The sequence below is a fragment of the Thamnophis sirtalis genome, unplaced genomic scaffold (genome assembly GCF_051295495.1).
Source record: "Thamnophis sirtalis isolate CommonGarterSnake01/CBP01778 unplaced genomic scaffold, rThaSir2_p1.2 scaffold_9, whole genome shotgun sequence".
Classification (NCBI taxonomy): domain Eukaryota; kingdom Metazoa; phylum Chordata; class Lepidosauria; order Squamata; family Natricidae; genus Thamnophis; species Thamnophis sirtalis.
In genome coordinates, this window is record NW_028261389.1 from 37,089,488 (window position 1) to 37,113,745 (window position 24,258).

At 36.8% G+C, this 24,258-nt stretch overlaps 1 protein-coding gene across 1 annotated transcript in view; it reads right to left on the reverse strand.

Annotated features, from left to right (window-relative positions):
- Positions 1-19,332, reverse strand: part of PLXNC1 (plexin C1) — a 69,045-nt gene extending 49,713 nt beyond the window's left edge. Inside the window, exons 1-6 of the mRNA XM_087723350.1 lie at positions 18,299-19,332; positions 7,204-7,332; positions 6,287-6,421; positions 2,569-2,669; positions 1,297-1,420; positions 265-421 (exon numbers count right to left, since the gene is read on the reverse strand). Coding sequence (XP_087579476.1) covers positions 265-421; positions 1,297-1,420; positions 2,569-2,669; positions 6,287-6,421; positions 7,204-7,332; positions 18,299-19,291 — 1,639 coding nt within the window. The 5' untranslated portion in view covers positions 19,292-19,332. The remainder of the gene's footprint in view (positions 1-264; positions 422-1,296; positions 1,421-2,568; positions 2,670-6,286; positions 6,422-7,203; positions 7,333-18,298) is intronic.
- Between the last annotated feature and the right edge of the window lie 4,926 nt (positions 19,333-24,258).

Sequence of the window (24,258 nt, forward strand, 5' to 3'; positions counted from 1 at the left end):
CACGTCAACCAGAGAAACATTTTCAATAACCTAACTGAATTCATTGGTACATTAAGTAATGTTTTATAATACAACTGAATCTAAAGAGGGTTATGTTATCATGAACATGCAATGCAAATATTAGCCAATATTGTAATATAACCTCCCTTTGCACTGAGTTCAATCTGTAAAAGTTTGGCTTTGAATGTTTATGTATAACTACAGAGAAGATATTGCAAGATATAGAAATATCAATTTTCAAAGCTGAAATATAAAGAAGCCCACCTTTGTCTGATAGATCTTTAAAATTTATATCACAGGAACAATTGAGATGGTGTTGATTCACATCACAAAGAATTTCATTGGTCCTTGCATTTAACATCCTGCAACGGGAACGTGATTCAGAAAGACCAAAAGAATTTACATCTACTGTCACAGGAATCTAAAAGAATAAAAACATTGAAAACAATACATGTATTCAGTACCAGTTATAGAATTGCCAATTTTATCCTGACAGTGAGTTAGGAAGTTGAAATCTGCTGAAATCTGTGCAACTTCAATGATTAAATCCAAATAATCAACTACGAAAGAGGATCTATCTGGGTTTCCTTCCTTCTGTTCCCAGTCTTAATAATGATATAGCATTATACAGTATACGTAGAGATGCATGGCTTCTTTTGTTTAAAATGTAGCAAAAATTACTTGAAAATTAAAGTATATCCCTATGATCATCATAGATCTGGAGGGCCCTAAATTAGCCAGACTGGTTTATCTATTATGTACAGCTTTTAATAAGGTGAATATTTAGAAATTTGAAAGTCATAAAATATAAATAACATTGGTATGATAAATAGAACTGGTAGGAAATATCTGTGGCATGAGTTACTTTCTAAAGAGCAAGGATGTACTGTGCTCCAACAGCAGCAAAAATATTAGTTGAATATACAATTTTGTATTTCCACTATTTCCACTTTTATTTATTTTGTTTATTTTACTGGACTGAATCCAAATACAAAGTATTATAATCATGACTATATCTAGATATGATCCATTATCTAATTTTATTGTTATAATGAGAGCTACTACACTTGGAAAGGAAATGATAAAAATTACTAAAGGCCAATGATCTTACAATTGCACAACCCTAACCCAGCAACAGGTTTCATTGTTAAAACTAAGAAAATGGGCAATAGAATGTTCCATTGGCCGGAACACTGCAATAATGCAATATCATCATAGTCTCAAAATCACCATTGCTAACCATTTTATTACTATTACTGACTTTAATCTATGACTAGCGAATTGTGAATTACATACCTTATTATTTTTGAAGTGAAGATTATCAGAAATGTGGATTTTCAGGCACTTATCTTTGCCGTATGAAATATTTACCCAGTTAGGTGAGTTACTAGAAAATGAACATTCTCCTTTTAAAGTGCAGCTGAAGAAAATATAAGTATATTTGTTATAGAAATACTAAAACATGTTTTAACTCTATATAGCAATTCATACTGTTTTTCACTAGCCATTTTTAATTTTTTTCCTCAGCTCATAACAGGTATATAACATGACAGGCTTATAATTTTCCTTAGCTCATAACAGGCTAAAAGGATGTGTTTTACATCAAATATGGTTTGAGGTTTCTACCCTATTTCTACTCAGCTATTCTTGTAAAAAAAAAGTTGCTGTAATGTTTCTGCAAGCAATGCAAGCATTCCTGAGAAACAGATTGGCCTTATCAGATTATCATGCTCTGATGCATTTGCTTATTGTTGCATATATGTATTGTTTAGATTTTTATGATTCTAAAAATCATTTTACAAAACAGTTAAAACCAGGGCTCAGTGTAATAATGGCTTGAAGTTAATATTTGAAAAAGCCTAAATTTGAAATTTTGGGAGCCTAGAATAAAAAACATAAAGAGATTCAAGTAGATTGTATTAAAATCCATTGATCTTTATATAATTTTCAACAGTGCAACTATAACTCCTAGAACTCACAATTGCTAGCAGGGAAATTGTGGATTTGTAATCCCCACATTCTGGGGAAATAGCTTCATTTTCTTTTTAAAGCTGGCATGCAAGCTATTTCTGGGAGTTTTATGTGAACAGCATTGTTAATTTTGCTTTGGAAAAATTAAATGAACCTTAAATGAAAATTTTGATTTCTCTCATTCGGGCACTTAAAAAGATCTTAAGGAAAGATCTTGCTTTGTTTGAACACTGTTATGGAATCCAATGCTCTTTGGAGCAAAGAGGTTCTTCCCCCCCACCTCCCTGAAAAGAGGTTCCAAAGAATGTTGTCAATAGTTTGGTCCATCTAAAAAGAAAATCAACGTGGCAATAAATACTGAAATGCATTTTAGCACAAATTCATTTATAATTTTTAGGGGTGACATAATTGCAAATTCTGAGAATCTTTGTCTTAGTAAAAACCCTATGAACCACAGAAATAAAATAATCTATCTTTCCTTCCTTTCTTCCTTTTCTTATTCTTTCTTTTAAAATGTACATAATTTTGAACAGACATTGAGACTCTCCATGAAATATTAATTATGTTGTATTACAATATTAATACAAGGATAAATACCTTTTCTTTGTGTGGCACCATCCACAGTGTGGGTCCATTGCAGATAAACAATCTCTACAGGAAATATATTTGTTGCAATTTGCAACCTGTATTCTCCTGATCTAAAAAAATCAAAAAGTATATTTTACAAATTCCTTATTAGCCATTCCAAGCAAATCAAATAATATTTTTATGAGTTCAAGATACATAAAAAATAATAACTATTTTAAAATAAAGTTATAACTCTTAAAAATATAGGGAAGTATTCAAACAAATATGCTTCATTAGAAACTAGAATAAGGTGTGTGTTTTGGGTATGTTGATACCAATTTCTCACTTTATCAATCTTTTACAAATAACCATTTGTGAACTTGATTTGAGCTTATCCTGGCTGGCAAAAGCTGGCTGACAAATAACAAGTCTGTGGCTGTTAGTTTATATTGATTATGGGTTGATTCTGGAACAAATTCTAGGATTAAAAGAAAAACATATAAATTACATGTTTTCTAATGATGTAGTGATAATTTTAGAAGATCCTTAATAGAAATATTAATAAATATAAACAGTTTGGGGATAATAGCTAATTTTAAAATTAGCAAAACATGAAGATGCTAACAAAAAATTTGAAAATGGAAAAATTAAGGGAACAGTTGGAAATAACTGGGTATTGCAACAGGTGTAACTTCAAGCACTATCAAAGCTCTCTTCTTTCAATACCCTTGTAACTTTAACGTAATTGAACAAATGGTCATAAATCAAGGACTATCTACAACCAAAATTTATGTGGACAAGAAAGGTCATGTTATCATGCTTGGTGGACTTGTAAGAAAATTTTAAGTTCCAATAGACATAACAATACAAAGAAGTTTAAAGATTAACATTCAACTGAAAAGAGAATTTTTCCTGCTGGGATTAATGGACAATCCAAAAAGAGTTATGGGGTATTATTTTTAAAGATGTTCCCTGCTGTGAGGCTAGCATATGCACAAAAATGGAAAGATTCTAAAACAAACACAATGGAGGAATGCTTGGTGAAGAAGACAGAAGTGGTAGTAGAAATGTAGTAGTAGAAATGACAAAATTGACCGGCTTGATCAACATCTACATTTATTAGTAGCTGGAAACTCCTTACGAACTTTTTGATGTAGAAAGAAAAAAATGATCTATAGATTAACAGACTAAACTATGGAAACAAGAAAATTTTGATGTAGTATTAGAAATAGAGAATAAAATATAAATGCATTCATAATCACTATTATGAAGATCGGAAACTGTTTCTTTATATTTTTCTTTTCTTTTTTTCTATTTTCTTTTCTTACTATTTACTATTTTTATTTTCTTTAATTACCATTCAATATTTATTTTGTCTTTGACTTGTTAAAACACAGACACATGTACAGCAGTGACGTGCGGTGAGGTTTATGGCTGGTGAGACAAGCGGGCAAAAGCCGCCCTGCCACCCCAGCGCTATGTCCAACATAGAGATGAGACGCCTCTATGTCGGACATAGCGGCAGGATGGCTTCTGCCTGCTTTCAAGAAAGCTTTCTTGAAAGCGGGCAAAAGCCACCCTGCCACCCTGGTGCTATGTCCGACATAGAGACAGGACGCATCTATGTCGGACATAGCGGCAGGATGGGTTTTGTCCGCTTTCAAGAAAGCTTTCTTGAAAGCGGGTAAAAGCCGCCCTGCTGCCCCAGTGCTATGTTCGACATAGAGGCGGGATGCCTCTATGTTGGACACAGAGGCAGGGTGGCTTTTGCCTGTAGTGCCAGGGCGGCAGGGCGGCTTTTGCCCATTTTCAAAATTAATGTAATTTGTAAGTAATTGTATTATTGTAAGTAATTTGTGTGTGTGTGTGTGTGTGTGTGTTTTACTGTCTCTGCTGGCGCGCCGGCTGGCACTTTTTTTTATGTCGGACATAGCGGCAGGGCTTTTGGACATAGCAGCAGGGCTTTTGGATGCCCCGGCGCTATGTCCGACATAAAAAAAGTGCCAGCCCACACACCAGCAGAGGCGGTAAAACACAAACACACACAAATTACTTACAATAATACAATTACTTACAAATTACATTAATTTTGAATTCCTCCCCCTCCCTCCGACCCACATACCTTTTCCAGCTGTTTCACAGAGGATTTCAACTCTGCTCTTGTCTGCCATGATGAAAATGTAAAAATGTAAAAGGAAAAAGGCAAGAGCTGCTGAGGTCAGGCTGGGTTAGCTGCTGCCAGAGTCCCCAATGGATGGCTCTGCTTAACTGTTTAAAAAAGCCTCTAAAAAACGCCCTCTACAGGAGGAGGCAAGAGAACCAAGTGCCTCATCTACATAAGGAATTTTTGGCTTTTAACCCTTGCTTAACTCTGCTCAAGTGATCATAAAGATAGACTAAATGAGGCACGTGGTTCTCCCGCCTTCTCCTGTAGAGGGCACTTTTTTAGAGGCTTTTTTAAACAGTTAAGCACTAAGCAGAGTCATCCACTGTGACTCTGGCAGCAACTACCTCAGCCTTTTTCCTTTTACATTTTTTTTTCTTTTTATGATGACAGTGGTGAGGCTGTCACTGATGTACAGTATATCCTCAAACACACACACAAACACACACACATGAATACAACTTGTAATTATTGTTTTAAATCTTATAAGCCATTTTCATTGCTCTATATTTTATTTGTAAACTGAAATAGAAATCTACTGAGCTGTTATATTAATGTTTTAATGATGTATTTAATTATTTTAGATATCTAGCTATATTCACAGGAAACTACTGCTAAAATTCATTCTGGCCAACCTCCAAGACCATTTTTCCATTTCTAGGAAGATTGGATTAATTATTGCTCTTGAGTATTTCATATACTTAAAAAACCATACATTTTTCATATATCAACTATTTTAGGTTTTAATGTGGAAGAATTGTAACTGGTTACTCATAACAATTTCTGTTAAGCTCAGATGGACTCTATTAATCCTATTAAATCATTATTGAGCCTTCTAGTGTACAGCATTTACTCTATATCAATGAAGAGTTGGAATAATGCCGTCACCTTACAAAAAGAAAGACTGATAATATTGATGTCCTAGACCAATCACAATGTGGAATAAGATAAATAGAAGGCAGTGAAATGGGGAATAAAGTGGAAGAATGTGAATACTGAAGAATATGACAAGGGGGGAATATTTCCAATATTAAATTACTAGGATGAGGTGATTCTCCCTCCCCCACTTTTTTTATTTTTTATTCTCTTACATACCATTGTAAGTATACATTCACATAATTGTTATTCTTCTACATTTGCCATTCTTATACATTTGTTATTCCATTTAATAGGTTATAATATATAGTTTGGGTTGCTTTATTTACTATCCCTTCCGCCTGTTGTAACACCACCTTATTTTCCCTTTCTTTTCTCCCTCCATCCCTTCTCTACTTACTTCCTCCTCTCTTTCCCCTTCCTTCTTCCCTTACCTCAGGATGAGGTGATTCTTAGGCCTGATGATGTAAGAATTTTCCAAAGTCCCCCCCACCCCCAAGATCCAGTGTGTGGTAACTTTTCATAACCCTCTAAACTTTTTCCATGGACATTCCAGCATCTTTTTATCATAAAATTTCACTAGAAAACAATTGGAATATTTGCAATAGCTTTGCTGGCCTTCAATACTTGGCTACATGAAGTTTTATATACAACTTTGGAAACAGCACATACATGGAATTCTAGAATATAATTTAGAATTCAACCAACCATATTATTAGATGGTAGATAGATGTAATTCTGATCTGTAGGGTCAAGTTCAAGCCTATGGAAAATGGGTGTTTCTTCCTTAATTTCATATAAAATTTCTGGACAATTTGGCTTCAGTTCGTCATCAAGAACAATCTATAAAAACATGATATATTTAATGAACATAAACTTGCAAACAGTTTAGAATAGAGTTGTCTTGTACTCTTTTGCCACCTATTTATCATCACAACTTCTTTTCCCATGTGGTGTTAAACAACTGTTGTGAGAAAAGATTAAGGCTGGTTTTTACCTTGCTAAAATTATTTAATAAAAAGATGATAGATGATAGATAGATAGATAGATAGATATTAAGACTGAAAAGAGTGTGAATAGTTGTTGCTATAGTAAAAACATACTATGCTATCTTCCAATATTGTGCAAAATCATTATGTAACTTCAGTTATAGTGGCTTACTGTATGAGCCCAGCCTAGTCAGTTTTAATCTGTGGTTTATAAACTGTAGCACATGTAAGTTCTATATCTTGTTCAAAATACCATGGTTAAATCAAATAAATATATTATTAAATCAAATGTACTGTAGCAAAAAAATCTATTTTTTAAAAGCAGTTTTTTTTCCAAATGCAAAATCTTTTCTATTTGATTTATAGAAAGTGGAAGCTCTAAATATGCAAATAGTGCAAACATGAAAACGCATGCACCAACCTGTTTTACTCCAACACACCCAAAAAAGGTAAATGGCATGTGCAGATTATTTGTGAGTTCTTAAAAAACTAAGTATACTGATTATTTATATTAATGCTATTAATTTTTTTGAATTAAAAACATATTGAAGAAAAATAGATCCAAATATGAACACAGTTTTCTGCAATTTTACATAAACCTAATGTATGGACATAATGATTCATGGCATAACCTACCTTCAATAGCTGCCCATTTCCTGTCCCTAAAAATAAAACAGCCTTGTTTAGAACCACAGTGGCATAAACTGAAACCAAATTAAAATGACTCAGAGAAGTTGAGTTCTTGATTGGCCACGTAACATTTATCTGAAACAGAATGAACAAAGAAACAAAACTTTAGAATATGTCATTAAATCAGTGATGAAATTCATTTTTTTTAACTACTGGTTCTGTGAGCGTGGCTTGGTGGGCGTGGCAGGGGAAGGATACTGCAAAATATCCATTCTCAGCCCACTCTGGGGCCAGCCAGAGGTGACATTTGCTGGTTCTCCGAACTACTCAAAATTTCTGCTACCAGTTCTCCAGAACCTGTCAGAACCTGCTGGCTTTCACCCCTGTATTAAATCATAACTGAAAGAAGAAATATTCAGTAGCTATCATTATCTATAGGAAAATTAGTTGCCACATTATAGATTTTAGGTGGTATTTTATCTCAAGTAGACTTAACACAATATTATTACATTTTTCATCCGGATTAATATAATATATATTTAATATACTTTTTTTTTAAAAATCATCATAATTAGATCAGAGAAAAATCTGAAACACTGCAGCAAGCATGTCCTTAGAAGCATCTTTTCTTAATTAATGAAGCCTAGCTAGTTTGTTGCTAGCTACCTGAATCCAAAAAATACAGGAAGAAGTAGACCACATACAGACCCAGTTTGGTCTAGTGGTTAAGGCCCCAGGCAAGAAAGCAGGGGATCCTGAGTTCAAGTCCTTCCTTAGCCATGAAAGTCAATTGTGTGAGTGTGGGCCAGTCACTCTCTCTCTCAGCCCACAGGTTCATTGTTGTGGGGAAAATAGGAAGAGGGATGAGTATTAAATCTAATAGAATACAGACTGAAACATAAAAAACAGAAAGTGTGAAGATCTGGTTCACAGAAATGTAAATATGTGTGAATTCCTTGCTGTCAATAATTTATTCTGTTCTGAAAGAATATATTGTGTGATGTGTAATAGTGAAGTGGGGCATTCTGGGCACTGGAACCCCAAAATATCTGGAGGACGCTAAGTAGAACAAGGTTATACTACCCATTATGGATTTTGTATTCAGAGGTGGATTTTGTATTCAGAGGTGTTCATGGTAGTTAGCACTCACACCTGTCTTAGAAGAATGAAATATTTTGAGAAATATTAAAAAGGTAGAATATTATATTTCCCTGGATGAGAAATGGAGAAGCATGTTTTTTTAGAGGCAGGAATCAGACTCATTCTTAATAGCCACCAACTTTCTTAATAGCCCTCAGCAGATATCAGCACTTAAGAGATAAAGAGACAGATAGCTTTATTCCCTGCAGCAAATTCCCTGCAGCAAGGTCTGAACACAGGTAGTGTTAGCCCTCAGCCTCAATAAAAATCGTCCAACACGTCCCTTCATTGCATCAGCAGACCAAACTTCAACCATCTTTCCAATCAGCCACCATGTTTTCAGCATCTTTCTCCCGGCTTGGAAGTGAACCAGATGAATTTTTCTTCCAATTACACGTAATGTAGTTATGTGGTTGGATATCATTTAATGTATCATTAATACCAAAAAATGTGTGGCATTTTTAGATGGTGAAAGTACTCATAATGTGTTAGACTCCCACTGCTCTTTCTCATAATACATTAAGTAGAGAAAATAAATAAACACAGATAATCCAACAATGTATATAGTATGTTACATAAAGAATTATAGGTAAATGGAAACCATTCAGTGGTATACATTTATGTATGGGTCACCTTTTTAAAATGTCCTTTTTCTAATGATGCAACTAAATCTAATATTCATATGATGCCTTCAGTGTTTGAATGTTGCTTTTTCTTTAATATTTCACAGTGCTACAAGAAAGTAAGAAAAACAGGAAATCCTGTACAAAATCTTTCACTTCCTTTTTTGAAATGCCTTTTATAATTTCGTTTTATGTGGCACTTTGTTTCCGGGGCTCAGGGAATCACAATGGAAAACCTACTTTAGAAAGACAAAGCTCCTCTATTATCTTTTATTAATATCACTTCCCCATGTATTCCTTAAATTTCTATTTGTGGTTCTGAATAATTATTTATGACAAATTTATCGTGTTAGTATATTTGTAATGGAATTAATAAAAAGCGTTCATATTTAACAGCCCTGTTAAAATTTGTCAGGTGACTTTCACATTGCTGTAAGCCAAGGCGATGATCAATTACTCCAGTGGTCTCCAACCTTGGCAACTTTAAGACTTGTGGACTTCAACTCCCAGAGTTCCTCAGCCAGCAAAGCTGGCTGAGAAACTCTGGGAGTTGAAGTCCACAAGTCTTAAAGTTGCCAAAGTTGGAGACCACTGAATTACTCCAATCTCCTTCAACCAGCTATACTACATTTCAGTTTCAACCAGCTATACTACATTTCAGTTTCCACAATTTTCAGTTAATATTAAATACCAACAGGAAAAAGCTGAACTAGATTATCTGTATATTGCCTATTATCTATTGCCATTTGGTAAAATGGTTTTCTCTCTACAAGCAACACAGTTTGGTTTACTAGTTGTTCTTAAGCTGTCCTTTCAGCAGTTCATAGACATAAGCGTGCCGACAAAACCGCGACGGACAAATGAGTGCCGTCAAAATCGCTAATTGATTTTCAATAATAGCGTGACGACAAATGCGTGATCACAAAATCACATCATCAACAAACTATAGACAGCCCAGTGAGTGTGCTGGGCCTTTAACATAGTGGGACGCGTATATGTACGTTATAACATACGTTATAATGCAGTCAGCACACACCAGTTGAATAATACGTTTTAATTATACTGAAGGCATGGATATTATTAAGTCACAAACAGCAACAGTAATTTTTTCGATTTTATTGTGCTTGTCATTGCGCTTTTGTCATCATGATTTTATCGTCGCGAATTTGTCGTCACGATTTTGACATCGCGTTTTAATTGGTGCTATTTTGTCAGCGTGCATATGTCTATCGCGCAATTGTTAGGTCACGCCTTTCAGCATTGTTTGTGATGTAGCAATAGCATATTGCCTCCAACAAGTTGGCTCCTCATTTTACCCACCTCAGAAGGATGGAAGGCTGAGTCAACCTTGAGCCTGGTGAGATTTGAACTCTCAAATTGCAGGCAGCTGGTAGGTATCAGAAGCAGCCTGCAATACTGTAATCTAACCACTGCATCACAATGGCTCATGTAACTATCAAGTGGCATAGAAATAAGCCATAGAAAAAGAAACACAACTTTAATATGATCCTTTAGGTTTTTGGAGCATCTGGCATATCTTGCAATGAATATCTCTGTTTAAGCCATGACAATTGCCATGGCTTCTTACCCACTTAAAGGGGGAAACAACTTTAATACTAGAGCACCTAAGGTCAGCCTTAATCTGCCTCAGATATGGATTGGGGATGAGCTGAAGGTAATGCGATGAAAAAGAGGGTGGGGAAAGGGGGGTACATGCTGGTGCATACCCATGCCATGCTTAGTTCCAGTCTAAATATAAAAGACCACTCAAGAGATCACTCTCATTATGTATTATATTCTCCACTGAAGCCACATTTTCACAGTTCATTACCAATTCTATTATTTAAATAGAGAACATAGGAAGAATCATCCTGTCAATACTGGCACTTCCCAATACAATTATGATGCCGAATAAATGACTGGGAACAGAAGACAGCTGCTCATTTTTGAAGCACTGCATTCTCTATGAAAAATACTTTTCTATTTAGGAACCCAAAAAGTGTATTATTATCAGGTCTGGAATCTAGATACACAATCTTCCCCCAGGACAAGTAGACGAAGTTGGGAAGATTGGATGTTTAAATCTAATTAAAATAGATTTAAATCTGCGGAGATTCCTTATCCTGCAGTTCTCACAGAAGAGTAATTCCTTAGGATGATGACAAAGAAATAAACCTAAGTAATATCATTATTATTTTTTCTAGGCAGTGTTTTCACAATTAGGAATAAATGTCACCTTAGGTTAGAATCTTCAGAATTTAAAACATATAACATTCTGTTAAAAATCGCTGGATGTGATCACTCAAAGAAACAGAGGAATCAGATTTAAGAACTAATATCTCAGATACATGGTGGCCTACATTTTGAAGGAATTCCATGTTACTATATCAGCAAGGATCAGGAAAATTACTTTAAAATGATTCATATATAATACTATACCGCCATATAAATTGCTAAAACTTCTGAGAGAGACCACTACAAATGTTGGAAGTATGGGGAAGCAAAAGGTAGCCAATCACGCTCTCAGTCTAACCCATGTCAAATGTATTTCACCGCCTTGATTTACTTATAAAATTAATAATGCAGGATTAAAATTGAAATAAATAAATGATGATCCTGTAAGGTTAACAGCATGAATACCAGAAAATTTAGTTACAAGTCTCAAGATATAGTGATGCAACACAAAAACGGAAAACATTGACTAGGGCTGATTGGAAGTCACGCACCAAGCTCCCAGATTATGATTACACAGCCACAGGAACACTGTAATGGCTGGAACTCCATCATAAGTCCCACTCATGCAGGGCTATCATAACCTTGAATGGTTTGCGGATGAATGGTCTTAACCTGAGGACTACTGGTGCTCTCTAACTAATACTATACCAACTGAGAGACATCTGGTGTTATTTTTATTGTCTTTTCTATGCCAGAGAAATGCATTTTATTTTCCTCAGTCCTTTTAATGATCTGCTAATTTCACTATTATTATTATTATTTTACTACTGATTTTACTCTTATTATTTTTATTGCTTATTGTTTTCCTTCCATATTATATTACAATGCAATGCTGTGATGTACTTTGCTTTTTTAAAACAATTTTAAGTTTCAATTGAATTATTTGAATTTAGTGGTTTGATAAAATATAATTTAAAAAATAGAATAAATATCACTAAATTAAATAAGAAATATTCCTAAGAGCCTTACTGTTCTATCTATTCAATCCCTCTCCTCCTTTTTAATTTTCTATTTTAGATAACAAATGATAATATTACTCCAGCAGCAAATAATTTTGACCCATATGATAAACATTTGCACTTTTACTTGAAATGTGAATCAAACTATATATTTTCTATATTCTCTCATAAGGTGGTAATGTAACTAAGCATATACACACAATCTTAAGATTTGAGTAAACCTTTAAAATAAAAAAATCCTCTAAATTGTATGCTACCATTATAATTCCAAATTTCTTCTTCCTCTCTTAACTCTTACCACATGATCTTTTGCAATATATGTTCTGTTAGTTAGTCATTATTTTTTGCTGTTTGCCAATAAGTATCTTTAAACAGACAGTCTGTAATGGAAATTTAAACATGTTCAAATCATTTCAACTGAAATCAGTGAAATTGATAAATTTAATATTGGTTGGGTCATCCTCAGGATTATATCTGCTTATTCTTTATGCATATAAAAACTCCAAGATCTGAACTAATTTTAACATTTCTTACATATATAGGTAAAGGCTCCCCTCGCACAAATGTGCTAGTCGTTCCCGACTCTAGGGGGCAGTGCTCATCTCCATTTCCAAGCTGAAGAGCTAGTCCTGTCTGAAGAAATCTCTGGGGTCATGTGGCTGGCATGACTAAATGCCAAAGGTGCAGAGAACGCTGTTATCTTCCCACCAAAGTGGTCCCTATTTTTCTACTTGCATTTTAACATGCTTTCAAATTGCTAGGTTGGCAGAAGTTGGGACAAGTAATGGGAGCTCACTCCGTTATGTGGCACTAGGGATTCAAACTGCTAAAATGCCGACCTTTCTGATCGACAAGCGCAGCGTCTTAGCCACTGAGCCACTGCATCCCTTTTTTTCTTATACATAGAAGACAGTTAAAAATGTCTTTAGTATGCACCAGCTTAGTCTACTCTGTAATTGTCTAAAATGCACTTTCAGCTCTTTTTAGATGATGAAAAGTTGGAACAGAATAATAATAAAATGCAATATTATATATATATAATATTTATGCTGATAAATAATATATATATATATATATATATATATATATATATATATATATATATATATATATATATATATATATATATATATATATATATAATTTATCAGCATAAATATAACAAATGTAACAAAAAGGCAACAGTAAAAAAAATATTGGGTTTCTGTCTGGATGGTGTCTTGTGACGAGCCGAAGAAGTGTGACCTTCCTCCCATATTTGGGCATACCAGGGGTTGTGACTTTAAATATATACCTTTCACCCTGGCCTGGCTGATAAGGAGTCGAACCCTGTAGCTCAATGGTTAACACATCTGCCTAAGAGGCAATAGAGCACAGGTTCGATTCCCAGCAAGGGTATGGCTAGCTGATGAGAGCTAAATAGCTTGAAATAGATCTATACTAGTCTCCCTTTATTTATTTATCAGCATAAATATAACATATAACACACACACACACACATACACACACACACACACACACACACAATTTAGACTATATGTGTGTGTGTGTGTGTGTGTGTGTGTTTTATTTGTGCTGATAAATAAATAAAGGGAGACTAGTATAGATATATTTCAAGCTATTTAGCTCTCATCAGCTAGCCATACCCTTACTGGGATTCGAACCTGTGCTGTATTGCATCTTAGGCAAACGTCTTAGCCATTAATCCCAGTAAGGGTATGGCTAGCTGATGAGAGCTAAATAGCTTGAAATAGATCTATACTAGTCTCCCTTTATTTATTTATCAGCACAAATTAAAAAAAACCACAAATATAACAAAGGCAACAGTAAAAATATTGGGTTTCTGTCGTGATGGACAGATTGTAAAGATTCTAAAAGAAAACAGAAACTATATTATCACACTATGGAATATATCCCTTGAAGTTACAACCAAAACAATTGGATAGAATGTTAAATTATACAGTGTTACTAATGCACACACACATATCTGCTGAAAATTAAACTCAGGTGAGATCAACATGGGACATTGCCTGAATTTTATGTTGCAAAACACGGAACATTGCAAAAAAAATCAATGTTTTTAAATTCTACAACAGCTGATAGCTAATTTTAAATGGATTTTTATTAAAATGTTTTTAAGGCAGTACCAAACAATGCATATAGAATAATGAAATATTGCAGTAATATAAACTGCAACAAATATTTACTTAGGAAAATTATCATCTGGATCTAAGATCCACTGACCTATTTAAACACCTTAAAAATCCCATATAATTAATATTTCTAGATTTTAAACAGATTAAAACTGCAAAATATAAGTACAATTAAAATCTGATAAAATTGATAAAATATCTAATAGACATATGGCATGCACTACAGAGCCCAAAAATTAAAATAGGCACCATAAAGGTGAGTTAAAAGTAGACTAGAAGATGAATAATATCTACTTTTGGAGTCAAATCCAAGATATTAAATGTTATTTTACTCTATCATCAGAGCCAAAATCAGTTCAGCTCAACTTTTTCATACCTAATTTTAAGAAAACGAGGAGCGAATTTCAACAGAGCAAATAATTCCAACCAAGTGTCTTAGAAATTTGGACTGAACCGCTTCTAGAACAAGGATATCTTTATAGCCATAGCACTGTACACATAAAGTGTAACAAAAGTCTTAATTCTTTAGTTCTGAAAAAATTAATTGCTACAGGCAGTTAGCACTTAGTGCCATGTCTGATTTATTGTGCATGGAGTGTAGGATTTGAAGATTGACAGTTCCAGGATATAGAGAATTGAAAATAGGTGTTCAAAGGCCTTTATCTGCTCAGTTTGGTTATTGCTGATTGTACAAATATAACAGGAACCACCATGCCGCTTAGCAAATACATTGATTGATTTCCAGCATTTAGCAAATACATTGATTGATTTCCAGCATTTTGGTCTGGCAATATAAAGGTAGCATCTGTAGCTCAATCACAGCCCCATTTGGAACAGGACCTGAATGTGGCTCTCCCAGGGCTTATCTGAAGCTTTCCCCGTTAAAAGTACTGGCTCAAATAAATCTATGAGAATGAGTTCCTAGTCCAATTAGTATTGATGGACAGAGAGCATTGATAGAAATAATTTCCCATGGAAGAAGCAACTCACTTCCAAATTATCCAATGTAGTTTCTCATCGTAATATCTAACTATATTGGGCTCAGACAAAGCCTGGAGCAAAGTCAAGCAAAGTGACTTTGATCTTGATGTAGAGAGTAATAAACACCTCAGATCTCTGCTACAATGAGGTTGTGGATCCCAACTTTCAGGATCCCCAAATACTTTCCTTGTATACTTGTACTCTTACTTAGGAGGCCACTCAAACTGACATGCTTAGAAAACTTGCTCGCAAAGATATTGACTAGGAAATTCAATAATATCCCCTATTCGAAGCTCTTACACATACACTCAGATACTGACATTGAGATGGTGTTTTTGAAATGCTCTGTTATCTCTGAAGGATGGAGTTAATCTCTCTTCCATTTACAAATTACTTGATCCCTACAGGCAATTGTATGCTTCCTGTTAAACACTTAGGACACTACAAAATTTCTAGGAAATTCTGTGCCATAGCAGTTGCAGCTAGAAATTGTTGGCTCTGGATATATTACTGTATGGGACATGTTAGTTTTTGCTTTGAATAGACTTTTATCCAATTTTTTTCTTCATTTTGACATTATTTTCTTCTCTCTCATGCTTTGACTTTTTTGAATTATTGTAACTTTTAAAAATAACATGAGAGAATGAAAAATAAGGTGGATTTACACATTACGCTAATCCATGATGCAATTTTCTTGTTTATTAGATAAATATGTTTATAAATCCAGCTATTTTATTTTAATTCAAATCTGTTCAAACAATAGTTAAAACAAATTATGACTCAATATTATATATGGTTATTTAAGTTTATCCAAACTACTGTATGATTAAAACAAATTATGGTTACTGATATGTGCATTATTTGCATGCAAACCATAATGCATTACAAATAGTCTTAGCCACCAATTTAAGATCAGTGTTAAGTAGCTCAGGAATACAATAACAGCCAGTTAAACTGTGTTGCATTTTCAGTATGATTAAATATTCCAGCACAGCTTTCTAAGAATTGGTGCATAAGTAAAGATTCCACCTCACAGTTTTAAATGGGTATCATCCTTGATAACATCAAAAAGCAGCAAAACATCCAGAAAAATAATGGGATTGCATTTCATTTCCCCATTCTGTTTATTTGGTGTTGGCACGAAAAATGTTCATGATTAGAGGAATGATTGCATTACTCTTAAGGATGGAAAGGATGGGAGGATTTCTTCTTTCTGTAGGATGAGGCAACTTGATGGATTCAGCCTTCTGTCAAAAGTGGCTAAGGGCACACAATATTTCTCTCTTTCCAATGCTTCCCTTTTTAAAGGGTCTTTGGTGCTGAGTTTGATTGTTTTCTTGCAGACATTTCATTACCCAAACTAGGTAACATCATCACTGCTAGCATTGATGATGTTACCTTGTTTGGATAAGGACACATCTGCAAGAAAACAACCAAGTTTAGAGAGCACCAAAGACCCCTCATTTCAAACCTGAGTTAAAAATATTCTTCTTTACTGCTTCCCCCTTTCTCTCTCCCATTCTTTTTCCTCACATCTTTGTTTCTCTCTCCCAAGTAAGAGCCTGCAAGAAATGAACAGACACTAAATATCTGAATTTACAGCATCTCTTTCAGGGAATATTAAAAATTAGGCCAATTGTCACAGGCTGCTCAGAAAAGATCACCCATCCTTTGAAAAACATGTGAAGATAAGATTCATAATCGAAGGAGAAAAACATTTTCCCCTAATTCTACCATTATCATCACACAGAGATTAAATTAAGGCAATGAACGTTTACTATTTTTGTCTTGTTCCCATTTTAAAAGATATTATTTTGAGTTTACAAATATACCAAAAAGTAACAGAAGCAATATAAAAGGTCATTTGAAAGTTCCCAATCTATTATTTCATTCTGCAATGAAGAGGATTCTTATAGCGGTGTCAGCTACATCAGTCAAGACCCCAGCAATCCTAATGCCCAGTAAAACCAATCAATATTTTAGAACTCATAGCTTTTAGTCCAATTGAATCTGGATATGGACAAGTGCTATTCATTGGTGGAAAGATTGGATGTAAAATAATTGCTTTCACTTTTGGCTTGGACCACCTACTGGTTTCAAGCATGAATGCCAAGATTTTTCTCCAAGGGAATTTTATCATCCAAACTGCCTAACCTCATCCATGGAATTTCATTTCCTGCTGGTTAGTCTCTATTTGTGCCCCTTTCCACAGCCATAAAAGGAATAATGGTACCTTTAAATGTGGGAACCTTGGTACTAGTGCTAATCCTGGTGATGTTACCTAGCTTGGGTAATGAAACACCTGCAAGAAAACAACCAAACTCAGAGAGCATCAAAGACCCTTCAATTCAACCCTGATCTACAAACATTCTCCTTCATCGATACCTTTAAAGCATCTCCAAACCGCAGGGTTGCCTACCATTAGTTTTCTTCTCATTGCATAAGCATTCTTTATCTACTGCAGGGGTTTTCAACCTGTGGGTTGGGACCCCTTTGGGGGTCGAACGACCCTTTCCCAGGGGTCACCTAAGACCATTGGAAAACACATATTTTTGAAAAAATATGGAAAACATAAAATAATCTTATGGTTGGGAGTCACCACAACATGAGGAACTGTATTAAAGGGAACTGTATTAGGAAGGTTGGGAACCACTGATCTACTAGGGTTTTTTTATTGAAGCCAATGGAAAGAATACAATAACAGTATGGAAATCTATGAAAGAATCTGCTGTGTCTCATCACTGCAAAATACAGAAAAGACAATTTACCCCACCATGGCACGATCCTGCAGAAAACACTAAACTTCCCTTTTAGTTTTGGCCTCCATTGTGATCTGCTTGCTAAGGATGGAAGGCTATGCCTTTTTTGAGGTGGGGAGCAGTCTGCCAAAATATTTTTTTCGGGGATTCTGCCTCTCATAAATGCATAGCTTGCAACAATAAAACAAGTCGACCCTAAATATAACCGATTCAGCCAAGCATCTGGCCAACAAATAACCCAAGGTACTCACACATTTGTCTGAAGCATCGTCTTCCGAACTGAACTCGGAAGCGGGGGGCTGTCTGAACGTGCAGTTATTCGCATTCTCCAGCAGCTTTTCAAGAGCAAAGATGCAAAGGCCCGTGGAAGTCGGGGTGGCGGGACTTGAAGCTGAGCCGAAAATCCCGGCCCAGAGCCCGCGTTGCTCCAGGTACGCCGAGGAAAGAATTTTGGTCTTGCCGCCACATCGCAGGATCTGGCTATTGTGCCTGAAGGTGTTTCGCTCGTACAGAGCGATGAGCATCTTGGCCTGCATGCTGTCATTGTTATGATAAGGGAAAAAGAAGTGCTTCTGCCAGCGAAAGGCATCCTCGAAGTGCAGGTTGTAGACGTTCTTCATGGCCACTTGCCTGTTTTCGGCCACGCGTTCCTCACCTTCTTTTATGAGGAAGACCGCCTTGTTGGCGTGGCTCGCCGGGGGGCTTTCGGGGCAGTTGTTCAGTTTATGGGTCGTGGCCGCGACCAGCGACCAACGTGAGTCCTTGTCGTCCTCGCAATACATCAACCCGACCACCGCGCTTTCCGACGCGTAGGTCACCAGTTCCTCGCCCAACGTCTCGTTCAAGCTGACATCGTTGAGGTTCTGCAGACGGCAGACGCCTTGCGGCTGAGTCCAACAGGTGAGCAGGCGGTCGCGACTGAAGGGCAGCAGCAGCTTGTTGACCGAGGCCACCGACTCCCCGCAGGACGTGCCCGACTTCTCGCAGAAGCGCTTCTCCTTCCACGCCAGCGAAGGCGCCACTTCGTACCAGCAGTTGCCGCTGGCCACCAGGAAGCGCTCCCCGCTCACGGCCAGGTTGGCAACGGCGTGAGGGAACTCGAGGGGCCCCTGACCTCGGGCCCCCGCCGCAGCCCAGGCTAGCAGCAGCAACAGCAGCAACGGCGGCGGCGGCGCGGCCAACGCCGAGCTCCCAGGGTCACGGCGTGCTAGATACCTTCTCGTGCCCCCCGACCTTCGGACCATGGTCCCCCGTCTGCCCCAGCTACCTAGGGCTCCTCGACTAGCGGGAGAGGCTCCGCTACCACGGACATGCAAGCAGCTGCGGCACCGCCCCACCCTTCGGACGAGCAAGGAACCGCTCCCGCGGCTGCCCTTCCCCCCTCTGTGGCTTCCTCTGTGCCTCAGCTGCCTCGCGCCTCATCGGTTCCTCTTTTTCCCTGGGAGGTGGGAAGCCCTCCTCGTCTCCTTCGCTTGCAGGGCCGACCCCGGCTCTCCCCCCTTTCTCTCCCTCCTTCTGAGGGCGTGCCAGCCGGAGCGCTCCACGTGCTTGTCGCTTTCTTCCCGAACCCTCGAGCTCCCTGTCACCCAGGCGGGAAACAGGCTGCTGCAGATGTGTGCCGTTCTCCTGGCGGAGCTGAGGCCAGCTGGTTATTTAAGGAAGGGTGGGGGGCTGGATGGGTCTCCTCGCTGGTGCCAGAAGGTTCAATTGGGGTCCTCGGCCTCCGCTCCGCCCAGGGCCTGCCGCGAGGTGCCCCTTCTAAAAACGTTCCAAGGTTGACTCCCCCCCTCCCAGCCATTTCCCCTCTTTAGCAATTTGCAGCATCAACCTACCAGCCCTGGTGCAATATAACAAGCAGGCTTGATCTGCCCTCAATAGACCAGTGGTTTTAATTAACTAGAGGCGAAAATGGTCCATGTGGATGAAAGACTTATGTAAGTAGGAATAAGGCTTGTAGGGGAGCTTGGAGACCATTTAGTTCAATTTTCTGCTCAGAGCAAGACTGTACTAGAGCATGTTAAGATGGCCATTCCAGCCTTCCTTCAAGCATCTCCATTGGGATAGAGACCACCCACCCAAGCACTTTACCCCACTGTTGGGCAGCTTTTTCCAATACATCCCCCGCCCTCATGCCTAGTTGAAATCTACCCTCTTTTCATTTAAACCATTGTTTTATTTCCTGTCTCCTGGAAAAAAAACAATTCCAGTCCATCTTCCACAAGACAGGCCAGCAGGTATGTGGAAATGGCTGTTATATTTCACTGCAGTCTTTTATAGTGCTGCACAGGCTAAAAATACCAAGTGTTCTTGTAATTTTCCTTCCAAATTTCTTGCCATCTTGGTTTCTGTGGACATCCTTCATTTTGTCAGTGTCTTTCCAAATTGCCGTGCACTAGGTATTCTAGGGCATGGGGGGGGGGGTCAAAGGTTGCCATCACATTGTGTTTTTCCTCTTCACGGAGCTGGGGTGGGGATGGCCTGCATGTGACACATACAGCTCGCAGGCTGCCAGTTTGACACCCCTGGTCCAGGGGCATTCAGTTGACCAATGCGAAATCCTGTGCAATGATTATTTCTTTAGATTTGACACTTTAGATCTTGACACTAGACTCTAGACAACAGTTGATACCAGTTGTCAGATCACAGGCCAGAATTACGTTTCCTTTTCCTGTAACTATTGGACTCATGTTCAGATTTTGAGCCTTCAAGATACCCCAAATCTTTTTGTATGACATCTGCCAAGTATGTCACCCCATTCTATTCATATAGCTTTGATTTTCACCCCATTCTATTCCTATGGCTTTGATTTTTCTATTCCTATGGCTTTGAATATAGAACTTGCCATATTCAATGGCAAATTGAAACTTATCTTGCCACTTTTCTACCATTTTTCAATCTATCAATGTATCTTCCAATCTGAAGACTCGTTTTCCTGGTTGTTCAGACTGTTCTTCAAGATGCTGTATCCCCTTATCTCCATGTTAATTCATGACAAACTATTAAATATAATTTCCAGTTCCAAATCCAAGTCATTTACAAGTATGTTGAACAATGTAGAAATTTCTCATACGCTACTTATTCTTTCTTTCAGCTTTACACAGTTCCATTAATATACACTTATTCAACCAGTTCTGAATCCATTTACTGATAGCATAGTCTAGTCCAAACATTTCCATCTAGTCTATTAGAATCTCATGGGAGACTGTTGAATGCTGTGCTAAAGTTAAGATACATTATGTTCACTACATTCCTATGATTAACTAAACTGATGATTCTATCAAACAGAGAGATAAAGCTAGTTGACATGACTTATTCTTGATAAGTCTGTGTTGATTCCTGCCAAATAATCAATTTGTTTTCTAAATGCTCACAAATTGATTATTTAATAATCTGTTCCAAAGTATTGTCCAGCTTCAGTATCAAGCCAACCACTCTGCTGATACCCAGGTCTTCTCCTCTCACCTTGGAATAAAGAAATGCATTGTTCTGCTTTTGTCCTTTGACAATGAGCTCCATGATATCTTAAGGAGAATAGAATGGATGCTGACATGACATTAATAAGATCCTTCAAGATTCTCAAAATAATTGTTCTGGTCATAGAAATTTGAAAGATTAAGAGTAGCAAGTGCTCCATAATAATCTTTACTTCCTTATAGTTGCCATTGTTTTCTTGAGTCAATTGTTCTGCTTAGGTCCATTTAAACACAGTTTGGAGCATAATCTTGCAGTCATATTAAGATAAAATCAATATTAAATAATTACAGTGATGCAGGGTTATTACTTATACTCCTCATAAGTTAAAAGACATTTGGGTCCAAGTCCTTTGGATTCTGTCACATATTAGTTACTAATGAGGCATGACATAATATTTATGAGCTTCTGTAATTAACGTTATAGGAGGATCAAATATTAAGATAATCCTTCTTTTGGAGAACCTTGGCAAAGTATAGTAGTGTGTACTAGAGTAAAATTAGTAGAATAATATATATTACTAGTACAGATAGTCCTTGTCTTGCAACAATTCCTTTAGTGACTATTCAAAGTTACAATGGCAAAAAAGTGACTTATAACCATTTTTCACAGTTACGACCTTGGCATCCCTATGGCCACATTATCAAAATTCAGACGCTTCATATTTATGATGGTTGCAGTGTCCCAGTGCCACATGATTCCCTTTTGTGACCTCTGATAAGCGGTGGGGAAACCAGATTCACTTAACAACCGTGTCACTAACTTAAAAACTGCTGTGATTCACTTAACAATTGTGGCAAGGAAAGTCATAAAACAAATGCCTCTCTTAGCAACAGAAACTTTGGGCTCATAAGTTGAAAACTACCTGTATTATTTGAGGAACTGTAGGTAATTTCTTTTGCCTTAATGTGACTTGATATCTACTGAGAGTCTAGTAGCTCTAAGTGCTTCACCAGTATTAGAGGATTTAACATTCCTTTATAAAAATATGTCTATAAGGCTGCACTGGAATAACAAAGCACAACTTTTAACACTTTAACTTTTATTGCTCAAAGCTGCCTCAAATATAGATCAAATCAAATCAAATCAAACCTTTATTGTCAATGCACAACATGTGCACAGTGAAATTGAATGAGCCTTCCTTGGTGCAGCCCCCCCACCGCGAAACACAAAATAGATCTCAATAACTCAATAAATGAAAGAAATAGAATCCCTAAATTCAAATAAGTAAAAACTAACACACATTCCCATACACCTATATGTATGTAACATTATATTATATTACATCAGTATGAACATGTTGCCCGTTGCGCTGGCCCTGCAAGTCTATCATATTAAGCCTAATTGTGGTGTTATGTTCAAAGTCTGACAGCCTATAAAAGCTATTTTTCATCCTATTCGTTTCGGCTGACTATGCTTCTATATCTCCTATCTGATGGTAGGAAAGTAAAGAAGTGCTGACCAGGGTGTGAATCATCCCTGAGGATTTTCTTCACTCTGTTGAGACAGCGGGTCCTGGCGATTTTGTCCAGTGGGACATGCCATAATTTTTTGGGATAAGATAACAAACACCATACAGAAACACTGAAATAAAAGTTTGCTGAGGCAATCTGGCTACAATGAGGAAACACTGATTCATTCATATTGATTCTCTTTTCATGGGGAGTAACAGACATATTAACTTCTTTATACATATACAAAATGGGATTGAGAGGTTCTGGCCCTTACAATATGGGTTTCTAAATTCTCTCCATTTTTTACTTAGCATCTACATGAAACTGCTTGGGTGAAATAATCGGTTGCCATGGAGTAAGGTATCATCAGTATGCTGATGATACTTAATTATATCCCTCTGCCCCTGGCAAAGTAAGTGATGCTATGGATGTCTTGTGCTGGTGCCTGGAAGCTGTGGGGGTCTGGATGGGAAACAACAGGCTTTATCTGAATCCTGGCAAGACTGAATGGCTCTGGGTTTTGGAGCCTTCTGGATCTGGGATTTTACCTGTTTTTGGTGCTCGATGGAGTTACATGACCTCAGTCAGATCTGCTGCACTATTTGGGACTCCTTTTGTAGACCCAATAAAAAAACATTTTCCAGATCATTCTCTTGTCATGATGTATCATATGTATTTCCCCTTTAATTTTTAAAACTTTAGCCAGGTTTGTTTGTACATGTCCGATAAAATGGTCCTTTTCCAAATCACTCTCTTGTCATTTCTGGTTCAACTTTCTATTCTTTTTGTCTAATCAGGCAAAGTTTTCTCCACAACTGTCATTCTCTCATTAGCGTATTTTGAACATAATCTACCCATTTAATCAGACATTATTACTGACAGCATTTATATTGTACCTACTAATTTCTAGCTCTACTCTTCAAATATCTCCTTTAATATTCCCAATGTTATGATTGGAAGTGTTATGCCATTTTGTACAGGCTCAGGTTTTTTCCCATCTATTTGGAACCTTTAGTCTTCTCTATTGTCCAGTTTCTAAAATCATAAAGCCACTTATCTATATTATTAGCCTAAGTTCCCACAAGAAGATATTTTTAATAGTTAATTCCAAAATCTTAAAATGAAAGTCAACATTCCAAATTTAACTGGACTCTTATTCTGTTTACAACTTTCTTAGATCAATTTTATTTAGCTATCTGCTATTTATTTCAAACTCTTTTAAGTTCTTAAGCATGTAATTATTTTTTTCTTTTGCTCAATGCTTCTGCTGCCTGAAAATTGTGACA